Source organism: Alnus glutinosa, chromosome 3 (genome assembly GCF_958979055.1).
Source record: "Alnus glutinosa chromosome 3, dhAlnGlut1.1, whole genome shotgun sequence".
NCBI classification, from domain to species: Eukaryota; Viridiplantae; Streptophyta; class Magnoliopsida; order Fagales; family Betulaceae; genus Alnus; species Alnus glutinosa.
In genome coordinates, this window is record NC_084888.1 from 34,972,371 (window position 1) to 34,996,450 (window position 24,080).

The 24,080-nt window shown below is 36.2% G+C and overlaps 3 protein-coding genes and 3 non-coding genes across 7 annotated transcripts; 5 read left to right on the top strand and 1 right to left on the bottom strand.

Moving 5' to 3' along the window:
* Nucleotides 1-2,347: 2,347 nt before the first annotated feature.
* Nucleotides 2,348-5,316, top strand: LOC133864336 (16 kDa phloem protein 1). The gene is made up of 5 exons (XM_062300634.1): nt 2,348-2,570; nt 3,523-3,588; nt 4,322-4,460; nt 4,877-5,012; nt 5,118-5,316. Exons 1-5 carry the CDS (start codon nt 2,504-2,506, stop codon nt 5,175-5,177), a joined length of 468 nt encoding a protein of 155 aa, XP_062156618.1. The 5' UTR covers nt 2,348-2,503; the 3' UTR covers nt 5,178-5,316.
* Nucleotides 5,317-7,313: 1,997 nt separating this feature from the next.
* TRNAK-UUU (transfer RNA lysine (anticodon UUU)) lies at nt 7,314-7,386 on the top strand. Its single transcript has one exon. It is a non-coding gene; the product is annotated as a tRNA-Lys (tRNA).
* A 109-nt stretch (nt 7,387-7,495) lies between these two features.
* TRNAK-UUU (transfer RNA lysine (anticodon UUU)) lies at nt 7,496-7,568 on the top strand. The gene has a single exon. It is a non-coding gene; the product is annotated as a tRNA-Lys (tRNA).
* A 107-nt stretch (nt 7,569-7,675) lies between these two features.
* On the top strand, nt 7,676-7,748 carry TRNAK-UUU (transfer RNA lysine (anticodon UUU)). The gene has a single exon. It is a non-coding gene; the product is annotated as a tRNA-Lys (tRNA).
* Nucleotides 7,749-8,165: 417 nt separating this feature from the next.
* LOC133864177 (uncharacterized) lies at nt 8,166-11,501 on the top strand. Of its 2 annotated transcripts, none has more exons than XM_062300430.1 (9): nt 8,166-8,451; nt 8,577-8,693; nt 8,790-9,105; nt 9,419-9,845; nt 9,926-10,025; nt 10,139-10,198; nt 10,547-10,630; nt 10,763-10,870; nt 10,962-11,501. In XM_062300430.1, exons 1-9 carry the CDS (start codon nt 8,383-8,385, stop codon nt 11,268-11,270), a joined length of 1,590 nt encoding a protein of 529 aa, XP_062156414.1. In that variant the 5' UTR covers nt 8,166-8,382; the 3' UTR covers nt 11,271-11,501. The 2 variants fall into 2 exon arrangements, with proteins under 2 accessions (XP_062156414.1, XP_062156413.1); XM_062300429.1 differs by having other exon boundaries at nt 8,167-8,451; nt 9,416-9,845; nt 10,962-11,500.
* Nucleotides 11,502-12,590: 1,089 nt separating this feature from the next.
* LOC133863500 (AP3-complex subunit beta-A) lies at nt 12,591-22,584 on the bottom strand. The gene is made up of 11 exons (XM_062299457.1): nt 22,251-22,584; nt 22,033-22,109; nt 21,406-21,655; nt 20,623-21,282; nt 19,493-19,666; nt 18,381-18,507; nt 18,187-18,296; nt 17,117-17,317; nt 15,009-16,018; nt 13,982-14,251; nt 12,591-13,254 (listed from the first exon to the last, which is right to left on the bottom strand). The coding sequence occupies exons 1-11, from the start codon at nt 22,464-22,466 to the stop codon at nt 12,885-12,887; spliced, it is 3,465 nt and encodes a 1,154-aa protein (XP_062155441.1). The 5' UTR covers nt 22,467-22,584; the 3' UTR covers nt 12,591-12,884.
* Between the last annotated feature and the right edge of the window lie 1,496 nt (nt 22,585-24,080).

The following is a 24,080-nucleotide window of genomic DNA, read 5'->3' on the forward strand; positions in this document are numbered from 1 at the left end:
TATTCTCATGTAGGGCCTAGGAAATGCCCATTTCAGCTTTTGCCTTTGTCAGAGTCCGAACAATAAAAAACCTTTTAGGGAGGTGAATTTCAAGCTGCCTTTGCCTCCAAAAAGTCGGAGTTGAAGGCAGTTGGAATTGTCGGAGTTGGGACGGGGTTGAAGACGATCAGCTTCACTATTAGGTTTCCTTTCGAGGTTCCAAGGAAAGCAATTGTCTTCCAAAATATAGAAGAGAAAAAAAGAAGAAAAGAAGCTAGAGAAGCTCTCTTGAGCTAGAGAAGCTTGTTTGGTCCCATGTTTGACATTCGGGTAATAAGGTGATGAGAGAGCCCCTTCTGTTCAGTCAGGCAGAACACATTGGTTTTATGTTCACCAATAAGAGATCGACACATCAGTCTATAACAAGAAAAATAATTGTTTGCAAAACACTGAATCTATATTTTGTTTCGAACATTTTAAGTATAAAAAAAAAAAAAAAAAAAAAAACTCTCAATCATTAGGCGCTGTTGCCGTCATTGCTCTACGACAGACACCGTTGCAAGGCCATTTCTTAGTGGTCAGGGGTGGCCACGCGGCCACCCCAAGGCCTGGGGTGGTCATCGGGCCACCCCTAGATGGATCTTGGGTTGGCCTGAAGGTCACCCCTAGACCTCAGGGGCGGCTGCGCAGCTCGGTGGCAGTCATTCCCAATTTTGGTGTGGGGCAGTGGCGGCGGTTGGCTGGGATGGTTTTTTGTTTTGGTTCTTTTTTTTTAAAAAAAAAAACTAAAAAAGTGAAAATGAGTGTTTAGATTTAATTTTTTGTTAATATTTATTTTTGTTGTTTAATGATGACATGTCAATCTCTCATTGGAGGGCAAAAATTAAGAGGTTTTTGCCACTACTTGATTGAAGTTATTCCCCATGGAGATTTAGGATATCGAATGACTATGTTTAGTGGTGGCAAATTAAAATACGAAAATATTTGTAGGTATTTATAAATGTTTTTACGAAAAGAGTATTGCTTGATTTAATTGTTAAATGGTCAAATCATGCGTATAATGTGAATTTGTTTATGAATTACATGTCCTGAGCACAAAATATTAGAAAAAGTGTGTAGCATGTGTTACGTTTTACACTTGCTAAAACTAATGTCAGATTATAATGAAATGGTTTTAAAATGTGTGGTACACCTAATATCACTTAATTGAAAAGGAATAAATTTTTAGTTCAAATTGGATTGAGGAATTTTTTTTTCCAACTTAATCTATTAAATTGACGTCAAAGAACATGTGATTTTCATATATATATACTTTTAATATGATTGAAAAAGCATGCGAGAATCATTAATGTATGTAAAAATCACGTGTTCTAAGAACATAAGTCAATTTAATAAAGTGAGTCAGGAAAATTCTTCCAACCCAATTTAAAAGAAAATGTGAAAAGTGTTATTATAATTTCAAAAATGTTATCAGAAGTTTAAATTCAAAAACCATTGTCGTGTGAAGCACGTAGTTGAATAAACATTAACATATGTTAAAACTCAGTCTCATAATAACTAATTTGTATTACCAAATTTTAGTGATAAAAGATGTAAGATGAACACATTACTAAATTAGTCCGAGTCACAAATTCAATTAGGTTCAAGATCAGTGCCATTTGTTAAAAAGCAAAAGAACCTATCAGCTAACAAAGAAGTACCGTTTGGTTAAAAAGACTAAAACTAGAAGTTAATAGGCTATAAAGCCTCAGCCTTGTTCTTTAGCTTAAAAGTCATACAAGCTATAAATATTAGTAAAAAAGACTAGGTTAGGGTTATTTAAATGGGTTTTCTTTTGTGTGTTTAGCTTTGCACTCTTTTATAAATGGGTGCTTGAAATTCTAAGGTCTCGTTTGAGTTTGTAATTTCAAAAAGTGTGATTTAAAAAAGTGATTTTTAAAAACGCAGTTAAGCGTTTGGAAAAATCGCAGTTTGGCCTTTAGAATCCCAGGTTAGCTTTATAAAATACTGCGTTTTTAAAAAAACACCCAATTGCCTGCGACTTAAATAAGCACTTTTCTGCGTTTTCAAATCTCAATTTTTAAAAAACGCAATTTGTAAACGGTTTATTTTCTACGAAATCGCAATCCCAAACGCACTCTAAACCTTTCGGGCTCGTAAGAAAGTAGAGCTTACTATCATATTTACGGTTAAAAAAAAAGAAAAGAAAAGTAAATCAAACGTTGCGTCCACGGTCCACAAGTGACATTCACACAATGGCTGCGCCCCATTTATCCCAATCAAACGTGCCGGCGACTTGGTATTTCATAGTATTTTAGTCGATCATCAATTGGAGGAAACCCATAAGTCAGCCAAATCGCCGGTCTTAATTTGTTCATTCTTAGATCTTGACCGCCCGTCACTCAACAACCAATCACAAGTCTTATATATGAACCATGATATACAAATTAAGTCTTGTCTCTTAGAATCTTGTAAAAACTGAAATTTCAGAGAGAGAGAGAGAGAGAGAGAGAGAGAGAGAGAGATGGCAATCGGGACATTGGAGCTGCTGCTGGTGAATGCAAAAGGCCTTGGAGACAATGATTTCCTAGGTATAATTTTCACATATATATTTTCTTTCTTTTTTTCCTTTTTCCCCCTTTTTGCTGGTATTTCGAAGCTTGATACAAAAGACCATGCAGCACTCTGGAATGGAAAATTATACATAGTTTTTAGCATGATAGCATTCATGATTCACCAGGCAGATTCATGGGTTTCCTCGAATTGTTGTCTCTTTGACTCTTGATTCATCATCTTGGTTTTCTTTTTGTTTTTTTTAGGGGGTAAATTTTCTGAATTTCTTTCGTTCTTCTTCTCGTTTGCTGTTTTATTGATTAAAATGCAAAGTATGTTTCAACTTCCTTCAAGCCAACAAAAATTTTATCATATGAGCTGGCCGGGTCCCCTACCAGGCCATCAATGACAATAAGTCAATAAGCCATCATTTCAGGCATGTTTGGGTTGCATTTTGTTTTTGATTATTTTCTAATATGTTTTAAAAACATGTTTGGGTAGGTTTTTCAAATTCAAAAATTCTACTCAAGTTTTATTTAAATTTTTTTTTTTTTTTTTTTAATTTTGTCTCAAGTTTTCTAAATAATCAAAACATAATTTCAAAAAACAAATTTTCTCAGTATTCGCAATTTCGAATATAGTAAAAAATAGTATAATATAATACAAAAAAATCGCACATCCAAACGAGCCATCCATTCTTTATATGTCAAATATTATCATCGTGAACATTTATAAACTTATCAGAGATAAAAAGTAAAAGAATTGTACCGTTCTGTCTCATTTGCTTCATCAACCGTTTTATGCAGGTTTTTTAGAGATGACCGAATAATTTTTTGACTCATTTTCTACTAGTTATTCTTATCTTTTGCACTGTAATTTTCGATTTGGGTATATATGATTAACCTTCTTATCTTCTTTTTCTTCCCTTTTTTTTTTTTTTTTTTTTTTTTTTTTTTTTTTCCATAATTTTTTGTGTAATATATATGGTAGGTCGTATGGATCCTTATGTTCTAATACAATACAAAAGCCAAGAGCGCAAGAGCAGCGTGGCCCGAGGTTAGTTCTTTCTAGCTTCCCACTCGCATTGAAAACAAAATAGGACAAAGTTAATTTTCTTTCAAATTTCGTTATAGGAAATTTTTATAATTTATTCTATTAAATTTATATCTATCCTTAGAGTATGCAATTTTCATATGTATTTTAAATAGGATTAATATAAAGCAAGTGTGCTTAGAGCACTCGATTCTTACTATTATGCGTGAACAACAAAAGTCTGGCTAAATTCTGGTATTGATGCAACCAACTGATCTTAGATAATCAATTAATCATTAAAAGATTCAGAATATGATTTAATACATTATCTTTCAAATAAAAAAGTATACGCCCTGTTTGGTTGCTGTATTGCACTTAGAAAATAGACTAAAGTCACTTAACCAAACAGGATTTTGTTAACCTAATTGAATTTGAACTGCTCCCATCTATTAGTTTAGTCATAATAAAGAGTACTCCCCAAGAACTAAGGCAAAACTTTCAGATATACTGCTTAATTTTCTAGTTTCAGCCCTTTTTACAGAACAAAAATACTTGAAAAACTACCGTTTTTATTACACAAACTTACTTAGCTGTTTATATTTTATAAAAATGAGCGTCACGTGTATTGCCACATGATGTATATTTTGGTGGATAACGTGGTAAGTACTTCGTGGACCGCTTTATTTTAAGGACTTATAATAAAAACTAAATTACCCCTAAAGAAACATTATTTACAGAAGTGTATGAATTGGTGCAGGTGAAGGTGGGAGTCCGGCGTGGAACGAGAAATTTACATTTAGGGTAGAGTATCCAGGGGAAGGTAACCAGTACAAATTCATTCTCAAAATCTTCGATAAGGACACATTCTCTGCCGATGACTACATTGGACAAGCCACGTAAGACACCATGACATTATATTATGACAGTTTATGTTTTCAAGACTTCCACAAGTACTTCTTCCTTCCAATTTGGTACTTTAATTTGTTGTGGGAGAACGTATAATTTTGATCTAGCAATAATATTATTGCTTGAATTTAAGAAATAATATCATGTATTAGTGTCCTTAAGAAATAGTGCGTGGATGGGTATAACTTATATGAACGGGAATTTTTTGAAATTTGGTTGTTCGAATTTTAAATAGGAGGTTGCAGGTTCCACCTGCTCCTAACGGGTGGACCTTGCACCCTAAACCTCCTTCTTTTAAGTTGCCTGAATTTCACCCACCCAGCCGCACACTAATACTTGTGACTCGCAACCAAAACAGTAGTAGATTGTTATCTGATTTTCGTGTACATGAATTTTCCATGTGAAGCATCTACGTGGAGGATTTACTGGCAGAGGGAGTGGAGAATGGAACTTCTGAACTACATCCTCGCAAGTATAGCGTGGTGAAAAGTGACCAAACTTATTGCGGAGAGATTCAAGTTGGCGTCACTTTCACCAGAAAGGTACTTCTAAATCTTCTGAGCTGTGACATATATATATATATATAGCAGCTGGTTGCTTTAATTTGTTTATAACACGGCAACCTTCTCGTTTGTTGGATTTTGCAGGTAGAAGAGAAGTATGATGGAGAAGAGTTTGGGGGATGGAAGCAAAGCCACAACTACTAGTTCCATTAATGTCCGTTTGGTCTGCATATATGGAATATATTTACAGCAGAGATATTGTCATTGTCAAAGGATTTCAGTTCTTCAAGAGTAATTTTACATGTACATTAAATGCTCATCAAAAAATAGGTGGCTTTTAAAATCAATTATTGTTTTTGTATGTAATTACAAAGTCGTGAAGATGCAAACATGAAATTAGAAAACTACCATTCTTTGAAGTAAGAGAAATTGCATCCAACATCTCGCGTTTTGGACTATTTCTATTTTTATATCTAAATTATTGATTTTTCTATTTTAATTTCCATATTTGATTTGTTTCTAATGGAGGACCTCATCCATTTAGGGTTGTGTTAAGAAATATGTCATATTTTCTAAGACCCGTGAGATGTAAAAAATAAGAAAACAAAAAATTAAATCAATCACACATGATACCAAGATTTAAGTAGTTCCATTAATGTGAAGTACATCCACTGTAGGAGATGCATGAGAAAATTTACTATCAAAATGATTACAGGGAGAAAATCACTCAAAGCTCAAAAGCCCTAATACACGGTATACACCCATAAATTCACTCTATGCTAAGTGAGATGAGATTCACTTTCTTCTCCTTTCTCTAATCATTATTCACGTTGGAGTGCTACTCTTTTATAAGAAAAAAAAAAAAAAAAAAAGTACTTCTCAATGAAGTAAAGTTCCAGCAAAAAAACCTAGCTAAGAAGAGAGCCAACGAACTAACAAAAGTAGAGTTGAATCATCTCTACTAATCAAACAAGAGAGGCCCACTACAATACTTACTAAAAGCAAGTCAACATTATAACAGGTTGTAATCGAGCCGCCAATAGCTCGGTATTGAATTTTCAAACTCGGTTCAGCTTAAAACATATATGTTCAAACTCAGCTCACAAAGGAGCTAGTCTTAATCTCAAACGATTCATTTTCTACGATTTGGTTTAAAGTAGTATTTTTTGTTTACGAAATCTCAATGTCAAACGCACCGTAACAAAAATTAATCGGTCACGCTTCTCCCTCTTGCAAAAATTGAATGGCTTCCACTTTTATAAACTTCTCTCCTGGGATATTTGAGTGTGTTTTCGATGTGGGACTGGGAGACTTGTAAGATGAGAGAGCCTTTTTGGCTTATGGATTTATAATTTTGTTTGGAGGAAACCTCTCTCTTATCTTTTTCTTCGATCATCTTGGTTCTACCTGCATCATTAAACCCTCACCACTCATCATTCTGACTTCCTCACCACCCTAATATTATGGGTATATTGGCCAAACAATCCAAACTGAGCTCGCCGAATCACTCAACGACCTCTTCACTAGCATCTCCATGGACGTGGTGATCAGTTGAGAGACGATAAAGAGACGTAGAGAGGATAGATAGGAGGGAGAAGTGATGGAGCTAGATTTTGTTTCTTCTTTCTGGGGGGAGACACTATGTCCCAATATATACAAAATTATATAGGAGATTATTGCTGATTTTTTTCCCTGTTCTTTTAACAAAAATAAAACTTGTTAGACATGATAAGTTGAACATGAAATAACGTTACATTAGAATATAAACAAAAGCAAGTTGTAATTATGTTTATCAAAATATAATAGGTTTGAAAAAAATATGAATGTTGTAATTTTCTCATTAATGTGGAGTGAAAACATTCTTATATTGAACCATAATTAAGCTCTTGTTTGATACGTGGCAAAAGACAAGATAATATAGTTTGAATAAAATAAAGAAAACACCCTCAACTTTTTTGAAAGAATAAGCAAGCCACTAAATCATTTTATTTTACAAACAAATCTCAAAAAGTTACAAGAAATATAAAAAGAAACCACCTCAAAGAAAACGAAGCAATTTTATGGCCCAATCACCTCAAACAGCTACCTATAAGTCAAAAATGTCTATTAATTTGTTACCTTTTGCTTCCAAATTCCAATCGTGACATGGCTCTGCAGCTAATTAATATTGCGACAAAATTCTTTTATGCTCAATTTTGTTGATAAGAGGATATTAAAAAATAAATGTAATCCTAGTACGTATATTTAAGGTTGTACCACAAGTGCAACAAAATTTCATCTTACGGAATGAAATAAACAGCTTTAGTGAATAATTAATATGTTTAAACACGTTTACTTGAAGCCGTCTTAGCTCAGCTGGTAGAGCGCGTGGCTTTTAACCACGTGGTCGTGGGTTCGATTCCCACAGACGGCGCTTTTGTAACCTGCTTTCCATCAATTCATCCTATCATTCCTATGCATTATTCTCAACGAATATCATTGGTTTAACAAAATAGTTGATTAGCTAAAGAGATAGTAACTGAGCCGTCTTAGCTCAGCTGGTAGAGCGCGTGGCTTTTAACCACGTGGTCGTGGGTTCGATTCCCACAGACGGCGGGAAATGAATTGTTTCTGACCCTTGAATCCTTTTTGGGTTTTTTTGGCTTTTAAAAAATAATAATAAAAACTATTTAATCAATTTTATGAAGGGAACAGTTAACTTAGCCGTCTTAGCTCAGCTGGTAGAGCGCGTGGCTTTTAACCACGTGGTCGTGGGTTCGATTCCCACAGACGGCGTGATGGTATATTCTGAGTCTTTTTTTACCCCTTTTAAACTTTTTTTAAAAAAAAAGATAATGTATAGGAAAATGATTTTTTTTTTTTTTAAAAAAAACATACGTGTTTGATGTTATTCTATTACATATTACATATTTCTTGTTATTTGTTTTTAAATATACCATTGAGAATGTGTGGGATAAAGGATGGGTAGGAAAATGAAAACAAAAACAATCTTAATTTTTACTAATTTTGGATGAACAGCTCGTTGACTTCTCCCCTTCGTAACTTCGTTGACAACTGCCACCCAAATGAACAAAAAGAAAGGAGCTCCTGTTCATGGGCTTCACGTCTCCAACCCACCGTTGAAATAAATGTGTCATCTGAGTTCATGGGATGACCATGCACTGCACAAATATACCAACCGTCCAATCACATTCACAGCCTAATGTATTCTTCCACCGCACATTCTCATGCTTTTCTGCTTCCTTTTCTTCTCAGCCCCGCCCCGCTTGCACTTCACCTACCTATACAGCTATAGCTAGTGGCACCCACGACAACCACACCTATTCTAATCTCTGAGCCCTATATCTTTCATGACTTTTGCCGTCTGATTGTTATATATTATGAGAGTTTCTTTCTCTTTGAGTTCGCCATGAAATTTGAAGACCTACTAATGCAACGAAGCGACGAGCGGCAGAGAAGACTCGACCTCGAGGAAGAGGTGAGAACGTACTAATTGTGCGCATTTGATTTCCTATCTGGTTATTTGAATTTGGAGACGTTTGCAATTCCAATGCAAATACAAGAAATGGTGTATAACTTTCTCACAGAGTATAATTTGCACAGGTCAAGGAGTTACAAGCAGAACTAGACGGGGAAGAGGCACTCAACAGGGTTTTGCGCTTTGCACTACAAGGCCCAGTTTCCTCCCATTTAAGTCTTTCCTCATTGGTTCCACCTCAGGTATATAGGAGAAAATTCATGGCGATAATTATATATATAGTTCAATGGAAGTAGCCAGTAGGCCCTGTGCTCAGAGAGGAATGTATAATAATGCAGGTTCAGGTGCTTCTGGAAGAGCTAGCAATGGTACAGGAAGAGATAACATGGCTGGAGAGAAAAGTTGAGGAACTGAAATTAAGGTTGCACCAAGAAAGGGAAGAGAACAAAGAAAGGGAAATCCAGCAGTTAAGAAGGCTGCCAGAAAATAGTCATGACTTGCTATGTGTCCCTGATAACTGGTCATTGCTTGATGACCAGCGTTCCAGATCACAAAATTATGATGATTTTAGGAAAGAGAGGATCACAAGGCAAAGAAGACTTTCGTTGGGTTCTGTTTCAGAAATTCTAAGCATGCCTTCTACAAGAGCCAATGGTAAACTAAAGATTTTTACCAAGAAGAGTGTTCATAAGCCTCCTGCTTACACTAAGGTTTGAGAATCCAAAAAAAAAAAAAAAAAAGACCATCTGCAAGATTTGACTACAGTGAGCCCATAGATCGGATGTTCCTGTTACATGTCAACATGCTGAAACATGTATATGTATTGAAGTACCCCCACCACAAAATAAAAACTCCCAAAAAAAGTCATGTTTATTTATTTGCAAATACATATATTTCTAGTTTGCTACCTTCTTTCTTTTCACTATTTGTCTTTCCTGTATTCGATTTTGGATGTGATGAACAGAAGAATATCAAATGTTGAGGAGGCATGCCAGGAGAATGAACCGATATCAACACCATATTAATAAAGAAGCTGCCTTCGAGAAACCAAATGAACTCTCAGAGAAACTAATAAAGTGCCTAATCGGCATATTTCTTGAGCTAAACAGGGCATCCCTGGACAGAGAAGGATCCGCTGTAGTTCCCAAGCTTACTCTCCCCTGCATGAAATCAAAAGGCTTCATAGCAAAGACCACATTCAACTCGTGCAGAACAGTACCCACATTCCTATTCAATGACAGCACCTCCAATCTCGATCCTTATAATGGCATGTTGGCAGATTTAGATGGCGCTGTCAGGGATGTTGGTCCATACAAGAACTTCATCCAAATCACAAGAAGCTCAATAGACATCGGCCGGTTCTCGGAGTGCTTACCGGCGATGAGGAAACTGAGGTTAATTTGCTTCTGGCTATTTTAAACACACTGACAATTAATTACTTACAAAGCAGTAGTCCTAACCGACTGTTTGGCAGGGTTTTGATGCACAAGCTATGCAATGTCAACTTGACATTTTTGACCTACAAGCAGAAGCTAGCATTCTGGATCAACGTCTACAATGCCTGTATAATGCATGTACCGTAAGACACTTAAGAGTCTTAAACCTACAACGAGATAAATTAAAGTAAATGCGTTTTGTGTATGGGAATTTTAAGTTCAGTACTACTTATGATTTTATCAAATTTCAGGCTTTTCTAGAACATGGGCTACCCTCTACACAGGCGAAACTACTTGTGCTTATGAACAAGGTACGTCTCTTTGGGGCCATTTGAGTGTCACAAGGCACAATATAGATAGAAACAAAACTTGGTTGGCAAATTTAAGAGTGTTGTCGGAGTACTACAGCTTTTACTACAAATTTTCTTATAAACTGGCGTTTTTGGCTTAATCGTTTTACTAAGAGTTATGGACTGATACGTTAAGTTGTAAGAGAATTGTAGTTAAAGCTGTAGTACTTCTAGCAGCACTTACGAGACTATATCCTAAACTTTGGCAAGCATTGGAGCATTTGGGGAAGTAACTAGCTAGGATCAGAGCATAAATAGCGTTGTTCCAAGTCTTGTGCTGACATAAAGATGGATCCATTTTTGAATCAGGCAGCAGTGAATGTGGGAGGAATAGTACTGAATGCTTTGGCTATCGAGCATTTTATTCTCCGACATCCATATGAACCACAGCAAGTATGTGAGATTAACATCTACCCAGTACTTGATCCAATCTATGCACTGACCAAACTAAAGATGGAGCTCGATCTTCTGGGTCGTTTTCTTTTCTTAGCTAACGAATTCATGTCTACTCAATTATATTGCAAGGGCCCATTGGATGAGAAGGAAACACTGCTAAGGCATGCCTATGGTCTGGGGTATCCAGAACCCAATGTCACATTTGCTCTTTGCCGGGGCAGTTGGTCCTCCCCAGCAGTAAGGAAACAATTTTTCTCATCTATTTCTGATTAAATATTATTATAAGGTTCAATAAGGTTGATGAAAGAAAGATCCAATGTGAATGCAGTTAAGGGTGTACACTCCAAATGAAGTAGTGAATGAACTGGGCAGGGCAAAAGTGGAGTATCTGGAAGCTTCAGTGGGAGTCACCAGCAAGAGAAAGATTGTAGTGCCCAAGCTTCTGCAATGGCACATGAGAGATTTCGCAGATGGCATGGAATCTCTACTAGAATGGATTTACAGCCAATTGCCGCGCTCTGGGTCATTGAAAAGATTGATGATGGAATGTCTAAATGGGGAAACAAGATCTCGTATAACAAAAATGGTAGAAATCCAACCTTATGAATCTGAGTTCCGCTACCTACTGCCTTTCTAAAAAGAAGAAGAAGAAGCAGCTCAGTATATTACGATTGTAATTGTTTTTAGTACAACTCTACAGAGATTTTTAGTCCATAACGTTAAATGCTAAATTCCAAATTATTCTCGAAAGAGTTGAGAATAAGAAAGAGAGACAGAATTAACATGGTTCGACCATATAATCTACATTCACATGTTAAAGGTTACATCTTTCCTTGATTATTTGATTGTATATAAAACTCTATTTATAGAGAAAAAGTTTGAACGTTATATGTCATGTCTTCTATACTTTTACATTAATAATAATAAATTTAATTTACACAATTAATCTTGTAACTCTTGTCTCTTGAGTGCTTGTAACTCTTGTCTCAATACACAAACCATCTTATTATTCTCTGCTACTGTTTCATAATGTATGAAAACTCATGTTTCAAGTGTCCAATCATTCTAATTGTAGTAGGAATCATGAATGAATTGAATATTACAGTAGTGCATATTAAGGGAAAGAAAAACCCCACAAATAAAAAGGAAAATAAGAGAGACGTCATTTAAATGATGTTGCAACATATTCCGCGCATGATATTATATAAATTATTAGACGTAATAAAATAAAATCTTAATTATAAGTTGGCTCTTCTCCATTTCATTTCTTTCCATTTAAAAGAAATGGAAAAGATTATATTCCACTAGAATGGAATACAACCGTTATAGGGGATTTTATTAACTTCAATCAACTCTTGTTTTTCTGCGACTGTGACAATTGGGTGGAAAACAAACCACCACTCTAGAGACGGCGCCACGTGACCCAAGAAGCACTCCGGCGTTGGAAATCCATGATTATGGGCAAAGAGATACCAAACGGAAATAACTGAGAGAGCAACAGTTGGAAATAGGTGGAAAGGGAAAAACTCAACGTTGTTGAAACTCGTTCGGATATAGATGAGGACTTTAACTGAAAAGTAGGAGTTACGAAGAAAAATATACACACACTCTCGTTGTTCACTTTCAAGTGCTTACTCTTTGACGTGGCAGTATAGATCACCATTTGATGCTACATGTAATTTTATCTAATAGTAATTTTTATTGACACGTCAAAAAGTGAGCACTTGAGAATATACGTAGCATTCTCTTCTAGTTATGAATGCACACGTCGAGCAAGCTACAGAACGGTATATGCTGTATGGGCAAAAGCCAATATTGCTAAAACAAATTTGGATATACAAATTAAATTTTGCTCAATAGATTAATTAACATGGCAGTTAGCTATTACTACAATTGGCATTAAATTGGGACATGAGGCACCCTTTATGCCACATGTCAGAAAATTAAGAAAATTAGAAAGTTCAAAATAGGATAATACCATAAGAGCATCAAGTAGAAACGCCTCTTAACAAGAACAAAACAAGAGGCCTTTTCATATGACAACACAAATTCAAAGTTGCTTATGCCTATATACAGAAACTACGAAGAAAAGAAGAAGGAGAAAAGATCAAGAATGTTTGGAAAACTGCAATAAATTAACGAATTCTACCACATATTTTAAGGCAATGAGTCCATTTCTTTCAGTTTTCACCTATTTTCTTCCCAAACTGGATGGTTAACAGTTCCACATTTTCTTTTCCACTACGACCAGTTACGAGAGGACACTAGAGGACTCAGCCAAGAAATTCACAACTCTGTTCAACAGATTTAAGCCAAATACCGTTTCCTCACAGTTGACTTTTACGGACACTTCCAATGGATCATAGCATTTGCCTTCAACAGTAATGGTAATCAAGCAGGGAATTGAGTTTCTCAAGATCTCACTGCTGAACCGTAGGTGTATACCTGATGCATCGTCAAGGTTGGCAGCAACCGGTAAATCCACTGATACAAGGAAAAGATTTGCATTGCCAAGCATCTTCAATGCTAGGCACTCACAGATTACAAGAAAGTTGTCTTTTGTTGCTAGGTTCTCACCCTTGCCCTTGTTTAGCTCCTCAATGTGGTCAGTGAACATGCAACTGTTGTGCATAATGCAAGAGAATCCAATTTAGAATATGAAAGACGACCCAATTATTATACAATTAACAAAGCAGTCAGGAGAAAGAGAATCGTCTCCATAACTCCATATATCACCAGATATCTGTATATATGTCATCTTGATGTGTGACAGAGTGGCAAATCGTATATTACAATTCATTTTCTTTTTTTTTTTTAATTTTTTTTTTTATTATTTTGCACTGCAGAAAGAAAAGGATAGGAATGGGGGGTCGCAGAACTTCCTATACATGGCCAAGGCAACCCTGAGAAGGGTAGACTTCACTGGCCCCATAGAGCTAGACACCCACCCTAACATGAAATTAACGGGATTATAACCCAAGAATTAAGGAGAAAAAGTGCATTTACCATTCATCCACCTGCCACGGCAGTCATATATTGCAATTTTATATATCACTTTCATTACTCATCTCATTACCTTTTTTTCTTTCTTTCCTTTTTCTGGTTTTGTTTATCTATCCATAGGCATAATTGCCCAGTTTGATAACAGGAAAGCTAGGGCTGGAGTAGCATTTCCAAACAACTATGTCCAATGGTACAATGGGCCTTGTATAGCACTATGAATACTGCATTAACATGAGCATCAGGATTTCTGAATCCTATCACTCAACTCCGAGACAGTACAAGGAAGAGAAGGCAATAGCGAAGAAGAAAATAAAAATTATAAGAGGATTCAATAGGGTGACTGACCTCCTCATGTATTCAAACATTCCTCGGAGACGAGATTCCTTATTAGTGAAGGCTTGAATATCCATTGTAAGTGGTCTTACAAAGTATCCAATGTCTGGCCGCAACTTAACAGGAAGCTTCTTGCCATTACAAAATAAGGCCAGCTTCAGAGGCAGTAGATGATGATGGAAGCGAACCTGGATAATCCTCTTTGCTGTCTGACCAGGTTCCAGAGAAGCGATCTCTTCCATAGAAACCATAATTGGTCCATCATTGTGGGATGTCAAAAAGCTGCAGCATCAAGATAAGAAGGTTCAACATGATTTAGTGCTTTAAAGGTCTGCATGTGTAAGATACAATTAGAGGTTGGGCGCAGGGGAGGAAAAAATTAAGGTCACAGAGATACTTTTGAGTATATGCCAATCATAAACGGTTTATGTGAAACTACATTCCTGGTGGCTGAACTCAGATGGATCTGGTGACACTTAATGGTTAAGACAACAGTTTAAAATCTTTGAAAATCTACCAACCTCAAACTTTTACCCAAAGTGATAAAAATGTACTCTTTGACCTTATATAAATAATCAAATATTAATAGAAATTATAATTTCTACCTGGGATGATAACCAAATTAGAGACAGATATGTTAGCACTTATAGAAATCACATCTAACCTCTTTTAACATCTAAAATAAAGAATCCGGTCAAGTTATAAAATAATAATAGTAAAACCATCTAAACTTGTATCAAACACTAAGTTATTGGATACGGGTAGTGGAGCAAACTTTTCCAGACTAAAAACCATAACCATATTTTGTGATACAGGTTGTAACCATACCCCTTCATGATCACCAATTAATCCAAACTTCAGGCATGGACCAAGCAGAGGTTCCCATGTTGATTTCAAAGGCATTCAACCAATGACATGAGAAACATCTCTAGGATAATCATATTACAAGACTTTCCTTACATCTAAATACTTAGATATTTAACCTTGAAAGCACAAAAAAGAACTGGCAACATTCATCACAAGTATGGATAGCAATCACCTGTCAGTAGCAACCAATGTTTGATCTGCAGAATTGGAGCCTTTGCAAGAATCCTCATCTTCTAAAAATATATCTGACATGAGATCCGAAGAACAATTTTTGAAGAAAACTTCTACACATACAAGATGAAGGGATACGGTTGAAACTTCAGATGAAAACGAAAAATCCACCTTCAAGCCGTTTCCATTTGCAGGATCTAAGAGTGTGTAGCTCTTCGTTTTAACTCGCTGCCCAATATCCCTGATGGAGATTCTTGCTGTAGATCTGCAAACTTGACTTTGTCCAGATGTACTCATATTGGATAAACCAGGCTGGTCATTCAACCAGGATTCAAGACCTCTCTTTGATATCAATTCCCCAAAATCAGCAGACCCGGACTGAGAAACTCCATCCTGATTTTCACAAGCATTGCCAACATCTGAAATCTGAATAAGTGGATCATCATTGCCATCACCTTCATTTACAGAACCAGTCTCATCACTGCCACCACTAACACTCGAGCCAGTAATAGAATGTTCAGAATTATAATCAGAAGCACTTTCCTGATCCAAAGACCCAGATACTGCGTCAGGATCATCTGTGTCATAGGATTCACTATTTATGGCTCTCTCTAAGGTATTTGATCCTTTATCCACATTTGAGAGGTCAAAGTCATCAAGTAACAAACTACGCGGCTTTGGAAGGGGTTCATACCCTGGAGCTGCATGGAGAACTATCTGTGAAAGAGAACCAGGAAGATAAAATCGATAGTTCATGGGTTCAGGTGACACTGGTTTCATCTGTCCTACAAATATGTGTTCTGCAAGTACATGTGATGGCTCCTTATTTTGAGGTAGACTATTTATTTCTTTCTCCGGTCCTTGAGAACCTAAATTGCATGACAAAATTTTCTTTATAAAACGTGCACGGTCACGAACATCGTAGTTCAAGTCACACTCAGCCAGTTCAAGCACATAACTTAGAACTCTTTTGAAGCTCCACATATCTTCCCCTTCTGCACATAATAAGACCTGTAGAAAAAGGCCAGTTGAAACATAAAGCATGGTTCTCTCCAAAGCAACAAAATCAAGCAAGTCAAAATCGATTTAATTTCAAGAACCCTAGAAGAAGCACTAGGGAAGCATTCACGATTCACACATTTAGAGAGAGAGAGAGAGAGAGAGAGAGAGAGAGAGAGAGAGAGAGAGAGAGAGAGAGAGAGAGGGAAAAAGAGAAGAAGCATTCCTTTTAATTGTTTAATTTCTATATAAAAAAAAAAAAACACTCATTTACCCATACAAAATACGAAAATAAAATTCATGTAATTTATCTCTCTATAAAGAGCAACAATGAAAGGATTCAAGGATAGTCTTGGAAGAGTACTTACCTAAATTCACAATCTTAACACATTTATAGGAACAAAGATTATCAGTTGTGTTTGGATTAAAAAGTTGAAAATTTCTTAGATTTTTCAAAATGAAGAAATTTAAATGGATGGATTTCAATTCAATCAATTCTAAATTTCATTATTTGGATGAAGCAAATTTAAAAAATAAAAAAAATGCGGTACTATAGTAGCTATATCGATGATAGTAATGATAGTGGCAATGAATTAGCAATGGTGATGATGTTAGAAATAGTGACAGAGGTGACAGCCGCGGCAAATGATAATGATGGCAAAAAAAGCAGCAGTATGTTGTGATGGTTAAAATGGTGGTGGCATGAAGTAATACTGTGGTATAGAGATGGTGATAATAATGGTGGTTGTGGTGGTGGTGGTGAAGGTGGCAGTGGCAACATAAAGGCAATGGTGGTATACCGATGGCAAAAGTAATGGTAGCAACAATGGTGATTTAAATGCTTGAATATCCCAAATTTAAATTCCACAGAAATTTTGAGACAACTCTCTTGTTAATCCAACCAAGGGAAATAATGGAATTTTCAAATTACAACTTGAAGTAAAACCTTACTTCAAAATCCGTGATCCAAATAAGGGATTATAGCCTTAGTAGATTAAATCAATGAAGTCAGGTGGAGGCAGGGGACACAGAAGTCCAAAAAATCTTCTCCGCTATCATATAGATATAGAGGTAATCAATGAGATTTAAAGTGTAGAAGAGTTCTAATACCTTCACAATAGAATTTAGTATCTGAAGCTTTGTTTCCAATGCTTCTGCAGTAAAGTGCGAAGCAAGATACTTAAGTACTGTGGTTAACATCCTTGGTATTGTATCCCCTAAAGAGCAATACTCCCCTACCATCCAAATAATCATTGCACGGGCTGCAGGTACCTTGAATGAATCCAAATGACGAATCAACTGGATTATAACCTGTAGAAAATAGGAGGAGTTTACTTATAATTGAACAACAAAGTACTAAATGATCACATGTAAGATTATTTTGAAGAACATATATGTCAATGCTATCTATATACACGTAACTAGCATATGTGCTGTAGCAACCAAACCAAGTTGAAATGAGAAGAATCTTTTGAATTAGTTGTTGGAGGACATAGTTTAACTCATCTCAAATAAACCTTAATCTCAACTAATTGACAAAAATAATAACATATAGCATAGAAAGTAGAAGTGCCAAAGAGGTGCATATATAGTGTCAACAGACAAGTTGATGTTCGGGCCAGGGCTGTACCTCAGTGTATGAACCCAACTATAAGATAGATGCAGAAACTATTAGCCAGTAACATTCCAAGAAGACATTAAAAGCCAGCCATCAATATGCCAATACTAATGCAATGACATACCGAGGCTAATTCTTCAACATTTCAATTTAAAGATGCAATTAATGTTATAAAGAGTTATGGAATGATGAGATAAATTGGTAACTTGCAACATGAGGGGAATTTCAAAATGCTAGAAAACTATAATGAATAACAGAAAAGATTATCATGGAGCATCTCCAAGCAACATTGGATCCAAAAGAACAACAAAAGGCAAACATAGACACAAACAGGGCAAAAAAAATATATATATACATGCAACTTTCCTGAACCCACACACGTGATGTAGAAAGTCACCTCCAAAATGAAATTAATGGTGTCACAATGCTGTCCTTATTCATATTTAATGTGTTCCTTGCCTCTACAGATTCTTATAAAACATCTAAAGATTCAGATGGAATAAATAGAAAGCGAACGGCATAAACACATGGAAGCATCTTGACAACAGAAAGTAAAGTGTACCTTCTCATGACTGCATGGATCTTGCTTTATGATTGACTTAATGGACATTATTACTTGAATCAAAATATCTGCTTCTCCCTCCACAGATCCAGAGTCACCAGACACAAATTCTGCATTGTTGTGTGTTGCTTTTAACAAACAAGAAAAAACACTTTTTCAAAGGACACTAGAAAACAAGGGGCAGGCAAACAGACCCTGTCTAGTCAGAGCCAACAGCCCTTCCAAGCATGTGTTTGCCCTTTTTGGAAGTCGTTGTGCACATAAACCAATTGCAGCAACAGTATCAGCAGCAAATCTCCTGTCTGGATCTCTAATATAATCCTAGCAACACACTAAAAGATAAGCATCAATTCATGCACTAAAACCCATGAAGATCAAAGAGATGTAACGATTGGATCGAACAAAAATACAAATTACAAAATACTTTTTCAGGCAATCCAAACAACAGCAAAACAATTGCATATGAAGAGTGTGCTGAGAGTGGTAAGTTATAAGTTGTACATATATGATGACTTTAACAGTTAATCAACCAACTTCAAGATTGTTCACGGGTTGTCTTAGACGTGCCTTAGTGTCACAAAAAGGAAAGCATTGAAACAGTTACTTCAGATACTGCTCCCACCTACTCTATCTTTTACCAAATTTAGCCAAAATTTTATTTTTGTTTACAGTCCCTAGGAAGCAGATCTGAAAACTTTTTGACTTTAACAGAGGAAAGTGTTCCAGTGTCTGTCCAATCAATGGTATGGTTAGATTATTGTGTTTTAAAAAGGAGAAAATTAAAAGCAAAGTAGTCAACAAAGTTCAATGCAGATTGACAGTATCAAGGTTAAGTAGCAGTTAGCATCAACATGCACGAAAAGGTAGCCGTTTGCAAATGACATCTAACTCATGAACCCTGCACCCCTTGATTGTCACAACCTTAATTTTATTCAAAAGCTACAATCAACCTTAATTTTATTCAAAAACTGTATTGCTTGATTAAAATTCCCATTAAAAACGAGCATATCTTTGTCTAACATGTCACTGACTTCAGTGATTTGTGGATTACCCTACTTTAATAAGCCTTCTTTCTCCCAAAACTAACCGTAAAATTACTCAGGACAACATTTTAATGTGGTAAGTAATTTACTCACAGTAAAGCCCCAAATTACAGCAAAGCCAACAAAAACTTTCAAATATGATCATCAGTCCATCTGATATAAAGGGACAAAAGCCCCAACATTGACAAAACTTCCTCCAAAAGGCAGCCACCTATCTATTAGAGGTTGATTTGCAAAGAAACCATAAAAAAAGGGGACTATACCTGAAACTCTTTAAAAATAAATGAAATGGACGAATCTGTAGCAATGGAGGACAGTATCTCAAGCTTCAGAGCTTTTATTTGATATGAATCTGAAGAACATATGAAGAAGTCTTCAAAGTACGGAGCAAAGAGAGAAGGCATTGCTTTGGCAAAGACTTGAATGTTGCAGAGTACCTGCAAAAGTCAATTGATATAACCATCCTTACCATCTTAGATACCATGCTGAAAATGTAGAATAAACAAAATCCAATATCTGAATTGGATAAAAGCACTATCTACTGCCATGATGCATAAGCTTCGAAGAAACTCCAATACTAAGGCTTACAAAATTCTAAAGAACCTTGAAAAGTTATGCATAGGTATCATCCACATCATCTAATACACGCCATGGAATTGCACCAGCCAACAGTAAGCACTCAAAAGTCAAAACCATTCAAAACACCATAAGCTCATAGAGATTTTAAAGCAATGAAGTAATACAACCAAGCTTTGAGACATATTTCCATGTACTCACATATGTCCTTAAATGAAGGTATGTCATAACATGCCAAGGTTGATATAGGTAAATAGATGAAGGAACTTAACCCACAGTTTTCAGTATATTCTATGTAACAAATAGAGATGTGAAAGGATTTCATGCATTTTAATCTTAAATCAAACAACCAAAAAAGAATTATTTCCCGAATAAGTTAAAGTCCAAATTTACTTATCAAAAAAAATAAGTTAAAGTCCAAATTTACAAATGAATTTCTTTTTCTCACACTGCATTTCCATCCCTTCACAATCTTATTTCCCTCCCTTTTCCAACATGGAGTTAGGAGATATAAAATGATACACCTTCGCACTTGAGGCTTCAGCAAACTGGCCACCTTTCATTACCTTATATGACAGCTTATTTTAACATAGTAGCTTCTCAAATAATGTACCCAAAAAGACAAGGCTATAAGATATTTGAAAATCAATACATTTATTGTTCATTAAAATAGAATATTACACAAACTCCTTGCAAGAAAGCCAAAAGCTAAACATATACATAGACATCACATGCACATGCACATCAACGAGCAAAACAAATAGAAGGAACATGTGAAATATACATAGATCAATTAGTTCAAGGAAATGTAAAGTACCACATATTTCGAGGAACTGGATGATCTCAGGACAAACAAGAGTGGTTTGACAATTCTTTTGACATCCTCCCTTGGTGCCATTATCCAATGTACACCAGCAGCTGCAAGTACCACTGCACTATTATTGCTCCATAACAATGGGGACGTACACTGCAGCAGGATCTTCACATCATTGTTACTTTTTCCGGAAGTAAATTGTGAAACATTCAGTTCAGAAGGACCCCTATTTGCATAACTTAACCGAGATAAGTATTCATCCGGTCCTTCAATATAACACCTGGATACCATTTTAGCAAATTCTGAGTCATTATTCCCACTCATGTGATCATCTAATCCAAAGTCATTACCACTCACATATCCAGTGTCTTCATTTACTGAAACTTTGGTAGCTGAACCATCATTTTGAGAATTGGAACTCTCCGTACAGTGCAAAGAAAACATTAGGGACTCTTTAACAAGCCCATGCCTTGCTATTACAAAGCGCAAAAGGATCCCAATTAAGACTATTTGCCCCCACTCCTCCACGTCAGGAAGAATCTCACATAACCTTTGATAATTTCGTCCGATCAGAGAAAAATTATTTGGACAAATAGAAGCAAATGAAGCAGCTGCAGCTCCGAGTACTCCAGGGGAATGGTCATTTAACAATATCCCAACAATCTGCATAGGGCATAAAGCCAGCGACAAAACCTCTTTCAATTTATTTTTCCCCCCAAAATATCTACTTCTCAAAGATAAGAAATGGGGAAAATATACTATCATTTAAAATATAAGTTACCGGACCTCCTCAATTGCAGAGGTATGTTCCTCTAGGCGCAAATCATACAGTTTCGGAAGTGCATTTGCTGCAGATTTTCTAACATAAACAGAAGGATCTCTAGCACACTTTCCCACAGCCACCAAAACAAGAGCTGCAATTACATGTAGCCGGATTCCTGCCATGGTACGAAGCGCCCACCCCCTCACCAATGGATTTGGATCCCCCAAGTCCTTCTGGAAATAGTTAATAGATAGCAACGCTTCATTTGGCCGCCTAAATGATCAAATAATAAGTAGAAGTAAGTAATGGCAAGTACCCAAACACGCTGCGCGTTAACTCTAAACACCATATACACGCTTAGATAGAATCAAATAGAGCATAAGTTCAGAGTCAATCCACAAAGATATAATCCCTAGCTTCACTGGTGCAAACCCCAAATCAAATTGATTTTAAGCCCGAGATAATGAAAACTTATATTTAATAATCAATTTTAACCACCTAACAGTGTGTGTGTGTGCGCGCGTGCGCGCGCATAGACAGCATTCAGTCAACCTCGCAAACCTCCAGAAACTACTATAAATAAAAAATCAATTGCATAAAACCTTTCAAACTTGAAGAAATTGTAGCGTGAAATTAACCAGTTAACGTACTTTTCAGCGTAATGCAGCAGGTACAAGTACACAAGCTTCTTCACGTCCAATGAATGAGACGCTACGTTTTTAACAACCTGTAATTCCATTACAATTCACGGACAATTACATTACTAACTAAGCACTAGAGAATAGTTATAATTTTCAGAGTCATAACTTCTTTTCTTTTTATTTCTCAAGAGCCAAACAGAGAAAAAAGCGAAAACCAAGAGAGCGACCTGGGGAAAGAAATTGGAGACGTCGAAGCCCTGGGCGATGAGAGCGAGCAACCGCTTGAGGGCCTCGCATTTCTCGGAGTCGAACTTGCTGTCGAGGAGCGGGGCGATGTTGACGTCCTCCGGATCGTCGTAGAGGTGGGCGTCGGTTCCGATCCGGAACACCATCGTTGACGCCTTGCTCAGAGTCTCCGCCGTGGCGCCGAATTGCGGGAACATTTTGCTTCCGATTCCGAGCTTTGTGAGATTTCGTTTTCTTTTCTCTCTTCTAACTGCGTAGCTGGAACTGCTGGATGTGGCGTGCAAATTGAGTCTGTTTGGCTGCGGGCCTAGCAGACTCTTGTTGCAGACTCTTATCATATATTCTATTGCTGGATTGGTGGATATAGCCGGACCAAGGCCAGCCCGACATGTGGATGAATCAAAATATTAGGCCCAGGTTGAACTGGGCTGGGCTGGGCTGGTCTGGGGTGAGGACTCCTATATTTGTTCGTCTACTATAAGACCAATAGAAAATGAAAAATGTTTAGGATATTTTAATTCCTTATAAATTCACGTAACAATCACATACCGTAAGAGGAATGTCAAGTAGAATGCAACGTAACCGTTCATATTTTAACGAGACATAATAAGTGTCATTTGAGCTATTATTTGTACAAATAAGATTGGGACGTATAGGCACAAAGAGACTTGCTTTCAGTGACTTTGCGTTTGAGACTCATATTTTTGTCTTAGCCCGTAAAGAATAATTGCTATATATTATATTCCTATTTTATTGGGTTGATGTGATTCATTATCTACTCATGAAAAGACTAGAATGAATCCATTTGGCACATGCAAGCTATTGCTTTGACATTCTTCTTACCCGTATATAGAAAGTGTGTATATATATCTAATAAGCTCTCATGAGCTCTCTCTTGCTCCGAAATGTCATGCAAAATATACAAATTTATAGCTTAAAGTTGGCATGTAAAAATTGGCTATATATATATATATATATATATATATAAAAGATGAAATTAGGGTTGCGGTCGATTTTGCATTTACTACAAAATCAAAAATTGTAAGAAGTAAGTGTGTTATCGGGAGTGTGTTCGTGGATGAGATGGCCACTCCGCTCCTCACAACCACGACAATAAGCACGTTTGTCAAGTTTTTAATAAGGTTAGCCATTCTGCATTAAGTTGTTACCATAGATTTGACTACTCTTTTCATAAAGATTCAACACCACTAATGCGGGCATTCACTGCTGCCCCTCAGTCTACCACTAATTCAACCAATCATGTCACATTTGAGCTCGAAATTTTAGCATTTGGGCTGATCAACTAAGTATGGGTAATAGACAAGGTTTGGACATTCAACATCTTGGGCACTTCTTCTTTAAACTATGCTCATGCTACATTCATGCTTAATAATCTTCTTAATGTTCCTTCCATTTTTGTATCTTTTAGCTATTGAGTATTGGCATGAGCAATCACATCTTATATAAATAACCGACCAAAATTTGAAAATAAGGGCAACAGAAAATGACCTATGCATTGCATCAGTTACATAGTAGTGAAATTTCAAATTGAAATCTTCAAGATTGTTTGCTAAAAAATTCCTTTAATTGCCTCGAAATTCCTTGGAGACGTTTAAAATATTGTACATTTAATGTCCACCAAGTAATTGGTCAACAAAAGTGGGGTGAAATAAATATCATCTATTTCATCCTGTGTGTGTGTGTATATATATATATATATATATATATTGTCACGTAATAAAAAAGAAAGAACATGTAAGGCAATTAAATCAGAAAAAATCAAAAGAGTTTCCTAGCAGTAAAATCCAACA